We start from the raw sequence: 7,301 nt of genomic DNA on the forward strand, positions 1-7,301 counted from the left end.
TAAAATTAGTATAATACTAACCTTACTTTCATCCTTTTCTTGTTCTTAATTTGCCAAAACTTAAGCTGAAAGTGCCAGTAAAATAGTTTGGTTGAAACATCAGAACTGACGTTTTACTGTTCTGTATAAGTAATCTGAGTTGATGTGAATCAAATTTCGGACGCGAGTTTTATCTCATTTAACTTTGGAGCTTGTTATAGGAACAACCACAATCAGGTGTACTTATGATTTGTTCAATTTGTGTAAATAAATGATTGCATATTCTTTATGAATCAACTTGAACTCGTCTGAACGTCCACTTATTGTGTCACTTTCACTTCGCACAGTCAAGATATTAAAAGTAATGAGAAAATACCTTGGTAAAACTTTCCTCATGCTATATGTATGAGAGATGCAGAAAAAGCTTAATTCACCTTAAGCCCCCTACACTACCTTGGGACAATTCAAATTTTAAAATTTAAACGACAGAGAACGCAGATCACTTGGCCCCTGTAAATGTCCTCAAGTGTAATTATGTGATGTCTGTTAGTTTTGTAATTTTAATTAATTTGTTGTATTTATTTATTTATTTATTTATTTATTTATTTATTTATTTATTTAGCTGCTGTCTTGGCCAGGTCACACTTGGAAAAGATTTAAATCTCAATGAGTTAATTTCTTGATTAAATAAAGGATACTACAACTCCTGGCAAAAAGTATGGAATCACCAGTCTTGGMTGAGCACTCATTCACACATTTCATTCTGTATAACAAACTCAGATCAAAAATATGATACAATAAGGTTTTTCCAACGTGCAACTTGTTGGCTTTCAGGAACACTCAAAGAAATGAAGAGAAAACATTGTGGAAGTCAGTGAATGTTACTTTTATTGACCAAGCACTGGGAAAAAAATATGGAATCACTCAATTCTGAGGAAAAAAGTATGGAATCACTCAAATTGGAGGTAGAAAATAAGGACACACCCAGTCAATTTCCTTTCCCTAAATGAACACCTGCCTCAGATTAGATCTGCTCGTTAGTCTGCAGTTAAAAACGCCTGCAGTCATGACACCTTGGAGGGCTGCTGGACGAAGTGGAGTGGCAAGAACCATGGCTCCAACAAGAGAAATGTCTCTTGAAACAAAAGAGAAGGTAATTCTTCATGCATGGTTGCTAAAGATGTGGGCTGTTCACAGTCAGCTGTATCCAAGATATGAACCAAATACAAACAGCATGGAATGGTTGTTAAAGCCAAGCGTACTGGTAGACCAAGAAAGACATCAAAGCATCAAGATGAACAACTTAAGGCTATTTGTCTTGAAAACCTAAAAAGTACAACTAAGCAGATGAAGCATAAATGGGAGGAAGCTGGAGCCAATATATATGACCGAACCATAAAAAGTCGCCTAAAGGAAATGAGATTTCAATACAGGAAAGCTAAAAGAAAACCATCATTGACACCTAAACAAAAAAGAACAAGACTGCAATGGGCTAAGGAGAGGCAATCATGGACTGTGGATGACTGGATGAAAGTTATCTTCAGTGATGMGTCAAGAATCTGCATTGGACAAGGTGATGATGCTGTAACTTTTGTTTGATGCCGTTCCAGTGAGATTTATGAAGAGGACTGCCTGAAGAAAAYAACCAAATTTCCACAGTCCTTGATGATATGGGGCTGCATGTCAGAGAGGGAGATGACTGTGGTTAATTCTTCTATCAATGCACAAGTTTACATTGACGTTTTGGACATTTTTCTCATCCCTTCAGTTGAACAGATGTTTGGAGGTGATGAAATAATTTTCCAAGATGACAATGCATAGTGCCATAGGGCAAAAACAGTGAAGGCATTCCTTGGAGAAAGACACATTCAGTAGATGTCATGGCCTGCAAATAGTCCAGATCTCAACCCAATTGAAAACCTGTGATGGAAATTGAAAAAAAAAAGGTCCACAAGAAGGCTCCGACCTGCAAAGCTGATCTGGCAACTGCTATCAAAGAGAATTGGCACCAAATGGATGAAGAATACTGTTTGTCACTCATCAAGTCCATGCCTCAGAGACTGCAAGCCATTATAAAAGCCAAAGGTGGTGCAACTAAATAYTAGTGATGTATTTTGAATGGTCTTTTGTTTATCTGTTTTTCATGATTCCATAATTTTTTCCTCAGAATTGAGTGATTCCATATATTTTCCCTGTGCTTGGTCAATAAAAGTACCATTCACTGACTTCCACAATGTTTTCCCTTCACTTCTTTGAGTGTTCCTGAAAGCCAACAAGTTGCACTTTGGAATGACCTTATTATTGTATCATGTTTTTGATCTGAGTTTGTTTTACAGAATGAAATGTGTGAATGAGTGCTCATCCAAGACTGGTGATTCCATACTTTTTGCCAGGGGTTGTACTTCAGTCCCACCTTCCATCATCTTTCTCTACTTCTGAATTCCAGTGTCTAACAAGCTAAACAGTAAATTTTCACTTTTTTTACGTCTATAAGAAGAGATTCATTTTTTATGTGGCTCTGGATCTGTCATTCCTGCAGGGATAGTGGCTTCTTATAAAGTGGAAACCCAGCAGCATCTACATTTTAAAATGATCAATTCGAGAAAATCAAAGCCTCTTTAGATAAAACACCAAGACACAAAACAAACAGACTCATATTTATTGAGTGTAACAGAGTTTGCTCTGCAGCAGACGGAGGATGTTAGAAACTAATCAGATAATCAGATGTTTGTTTCAGTGAATGCGCTTCATGAGCCAGGGGAAGTGTCCGGTTCGCTGCATGCCAAACGTGCTGATGAAGCAGTTGAGGACTGTGGTGAGGAAGACTATGATGGTTGTTACGTTGTTCAGATAGTCCAGGCGATTTTGCAGAGCCGAGTTGTTCAGGTTCCGTCGGCCTGCGTCACACAAACACATGCGTACAACACAATGAAAACGATTAACGAGTAAACCCTGTTTTTTTTTTTGGTTTGGGCAGGCTGCATTCCAATTAGATTAAAAAATTATTTAACAAAAAGGAAAAAAAATATATTTTTAATTTAGTGAAAACTCACAACACCAGTTTCTGTTAAATCCATTTATTCAGCTCTCTCCACACATCCACCCTGATTTTTGTCTGACAGGAAACATCAAAAACATTTTTAATGTCAATTAAAGAAAACACTTGAACAGAACACACAGAAAACTCGTATAAAAGTCTAAAACAGTGGAAAAAAACACAAATCTTACACAAACATATTAAGACTTTTTAAACTTTCTCTTTTCCTTTGACAGTGGATTAAAGTGTGGATTAGTTGGATATTATTGAACCACTTTACACAATATTTAAAGTGCCTGTGACATGAAATTTTAAAAATAAATATAAAGGCATTATTGGAAAGACAACGTTATTAGCATATTGCAAAAATAATTTCCTGCTGCTGGGATGAACAGTTGTTGAGATATTTGCATGTGAAGCAACAGGAAGTGATGTCAAAGGGGAATATCTGCATGGAACAAAGCATTGATAAAATAGCTAACGACACAGATTGTAGAGAATAATCTGATGTTTCTTCAGATTATTTTGAGTCACTGTCAGAGAGATGAGAACGAGTCAGAGTTCAAATAATATTGTTTCAATAAACAAAGACCAGAGAGTTCTCTTTCTTAAAAAAGTTCCCCTTTGATGTCACTTCCTGTTGCACTTTGGATGAGCCCGGTTCAAAAGAAAAATATGTCATTTATGTGACAACATGGGTAAAATCACATGTTTTATGCAAGGTTTCTTAAATAAAATGTGTTTTCTTTTTGTATTTGATGGACAGATGTGTCACAAGCACTTTAAAATCTAATGTTTGAGTGTGGATTGTTTGGAGTTTTGTGGATGTGAAACGCGTCTGCAGGGATCAGAAGTGGAGTCTCGCCAGCAGCCAGCGGAAGAAGCCGGTCCGCTTGGACCCAAAGAAGCTGACGAAGAAGTTGACCACGGTGGTGACGAAGATGACTCCCGTGGTGACGTTGTTCAGGTAGTCGAGTCGCCTCTGATTGGACACCACGTTCAGGTCCCTGCGGGCTACAACACACACACACRCACACACATGCACAAACACACAGTTTCAAATATTTCCAACACACGTACAGTTCACACATGGTGGCACGCTCACAGCTAACATGCAGAAAGATAAAACTCATTCACACCCTCCATTCYTTTTTTCTGTGTCACATGTTATACTTGGACTGGACTTTAAACTGAACCTAAATGAAGTATGCATGTCTGTTAGCAAAATATCTCCTGAACCACTTGATGGATTTTGATAAAACTCTATCAAAACAGTCWCTAAAGGCACATCTGCAATTGTTTCAATTTTGGAGTCAGTCCGATTCAAAATGGCCACAGAACATGCTCAAACTTAGCAACAACAAAAAAGGCTACAACTCAATCAGTTTTATATATTTTGAACTCAGATTTGTGGCGTCAGTAGCTGAGAGTCATTCCCAACACAYATTCCAAGCACAGCTATTGGGTGACATATTTTCTTAACGTTATGACATCTATAGTCCTCCCTCTCTRTCTGTTGGCAAAATATCTTATGAACCGGAGGACGTATTTTAATGAAACACTCAGAAAGAAATCAATGAATCTGCAACTATGACTGATTAAGTTTTGGAGACAATCCGATTCAAGATAGCCACCAAAGCTAATCAATCTTAGCAAACACAAAAATGACTCTAACTCTGTAAATTTTAACATTTTTGAGCTCAAATTTGGTTTGGTAGTAGCTTAGAGTCATCCTAACACCTTGTAATAGAGAGCTAGCTGATCGAGCTAAGACTTTGTTTAAAATTTGAGCATACTGCTATTAGTTTTGCTGCATAATTTGTCTACTTTTGTGTTTAGCAAAAACTTAAAACTCATATTTTCCACGTTACGTTTGATTTAATTAACTTTAAAATGAAATATCTGTGAGCAAAAATTTGTCTTCAGCTGATAAACATTAATGATCCAAACAGAAGATAGCTGTTTACAGTTGATAAAAAAATAGCTTATTGGGAAAAGGTTTGTGCCACAGAGAAGAGAAGCTGTTGTGGGAGTAGAAAGCTGCAGGTTCGATTCCCTGCCATGCCCACATGTCGTGGTGTTTTGAGTGAGACCCCAACCGTTCCCCTAAATAGATAAAAGTAAATAACTTAAAGTCATTTTGTACTTTAGGTCGAATTGACCTAAATGAGCCTGAGGCCTCCGTTTTAGGCCTCAAAGGTCAGCCGTTAGCATAGTGGCTAGCTAAATTAGCTAAACACTAATTTAATAGGTTAATTCTGAAAAAAACATCTAAAATAAGCTCAGCTATGTTAAACTTGTTTATAAAAACAGAGAGCGGTGGTTTTCTGAAGTTTAAAATGAACATGCATCTTATTTTCACACCTAGCTAGAAAGCTAGCATCCTAAATTAGCATCTTCTATCTGTTTGCGTGTTGATGCGTCATTCAGTGAGCTTCTTCAGAAGTGTTTCTCTGCTTCATCACACCTGGTGTGAACGGCTGAACTCGAGGACACGCAGACAAACATGTGTCTGCCTGAGGCGCGTTTCTCATAAAACGAAGCGCTGAAACAGCCACCGCAGCAGGCAGCTGCGTTGTGTGCCGAAGGCCGCTTTGACCACGTTCACAACGAGAGTGAGGAAGACGAGGCCGGTGAGCAGATTGTTCAGGAAGTTTAGGCACCGTCGACACGAGGGGAGGAGGGTCAGCTCAAAACGAGCTGTGCGCACCACACACACGCACACACATTCACACACACACAGAGACAACAAAGCAGAAACACAAACAGCTCGTTGGTCCTTTGGTTCATCTCGATCGTTCTGACAAATCTAAACCCACCAGAGTGTTAGAAACAATAAGTTATTCACTCTGAGTTATACACGTGCACACGCAGGATTTAGAAGAGATTAGACAAAAACAAACGTCAGAAGTGCATCCTGGCGAAGAGGCCGGTGCGTTCCATCCCAAGCACGGTGATGAAGATGTTGGTGATGAAAATGACGAAGATAACGACGGTCGTGTGGTTGTTCAAGCTGTCCAGGCRCTTCTGGTCGGCCTCTACGGTGATGTCTCTCCGGGCTGCAGCACAGGGACGAAAACAAGGACGAAATGCACAAAAACACATGCAGACAAATACATTTTTACTCCCGTTATGGACCGTCTGCGCCYGTCCCAATAAAACCAGCAGGGTTAGCGAGTGAGTGTGTTAATATGGTGAGTTCTGAAACAAGAGCTGAGTGATTTTTCTAATTAATGCTCACCGATGATGATGATCAGGACACCGGCCACTATCTGAAGAGCCAGGGAGAAGGAAATGAGCGTCAGGACGGCAGCGTAGTACCTGACRATCAAAAGACAGAAATTGGATTGAAAACAAAATTAATAATGTGAAAACAAAAATTGGAAAATTAATTATGATATCTAACTCACAAATAGTCTATCTACCTGTATCCAGCTCCCTGTTCGATGACCGTCTTCATGTGTGTGATGTTGGCCAGGAACAGAGCGATGTCCAGCATGCCTTCAGCTGCTGTCTTCTTGGTGGCGTACAGGTTCATGTTCAAGTTGGAGGCTGAAGCCACCTGAAACACAAACACATATAAATATATTGTTTTTATAAAGTCCATCCATCCATTTATTTATTCATGCAATATGCCTTTGGTCTCCTTAAAACAAAACCACTGAAAAGTCCAGTTCACATGACTGGATGCAACACTTTATGGTTTTAATGCAGTGTTATTTAAAGTGAAAGCCGCCAGGGGGCGCTAGTGGGACCTCAGAAAGTTAGTAGGAAGATGAGAAAAAAATTAAATCTACTAAATGTTTTAAATCATTATCATAAAATCCAATTTTTTAAAATCATTTTTAAAACATATTATTTATAATAATAAATTGAAATGTTATTTAGCATAGCCTAAGAGAGGTTAAATTACTTTTCCCGTTCTTATCGTCAATAGATTGTTGAAAAGTTGTTTTTTAGTAAGAGTGTGTTAGTGTTTAAAACATTAATTAATAAAAATTCTGATGCTAAACAAATTAAATAACTAGTGAGAAAACACTAAAATTTGTCGTTTCTTTACATATTTTGCAGAAATGTTTGCAGGTTTGCAAGGGAGAAGACATGGAAAAGTTTGGGAAGCCCTTCTTTAATGCAGAGAATTGTCATGATTTAAAAATAAAATCTCTTCTAAATGACCAGCAAAAGAAAATATATGGTAGAATTTTAAAAAATTAAAAGCAGAACAAAGTAAATAAAACAATTTACCACTTGTCAGAAATGGACACAGAAATTGTTGTTATAAAAC

General features: G+C 37.9%; 1 protein-coding gene across 4 annotated transcripts in view; it reads right to left on the reverse strand.

The window, feature by feature from the left end:
- Positions 1-2,622: 2,622 nt before the first annotated feature.
- LOC106521792 (ninjurin-2) overlaps positions 2,623-7,301 on the reverse strand; it is a 26,082-nt gene continuing 21,403 nt past the window's right edge. Inside the window, exons 2-5 of one of the 4 annotated variants that reach the window (XM_014014520.1) lie at positions 6,442-6,578; positions 6,258-6,337; positions 5,920-6,075; positions 3,949-4,030 (exon numbers count right to left, since the gene is read on the reverse strand). In XM_014014520.1, the coding sequence (XP_013869974.1) occupies positions 5,921-6,075; positions 6,258-6,337; positions 6,442-6,578 (372 nt within the window). In that variant the 3' untranslated portion in view covers positions 3,949-4,030; position 5,920. Of the gene's footprint in view, positions 2,877-3,728; positions 4,031-5,483; positions 5,717-5,919; positions 6,076-6,257; positions 6,338-6,441; positions 6,579-7,301 lie in introns of those variants that run through there. The other 3 variants (XR_001310713.1, XM_014014519.1, XM_014014518.1) reach the window with 3 other exon arrangements.

The sequence above is a fragment of the Austrofundulus limnaeus genome, unplaced genomic scaffold (genome assembly GCF_001266775.1).
Source record: "Austrofundulus limnaeus strain Quisiro unplaced genomic scaffold, Austrofundulus_limnaeus-1.0 Scaffold115, whole genome shotgun sequence".
Classification (NCBI taxonomy): domain Eukaryota; kingdom Metazoa; phylum Chordata; class Actinopteri; order Cyprinodontiformes; family Rivulidae; genus Austrofundulus; species Austrofundulus limnaeus.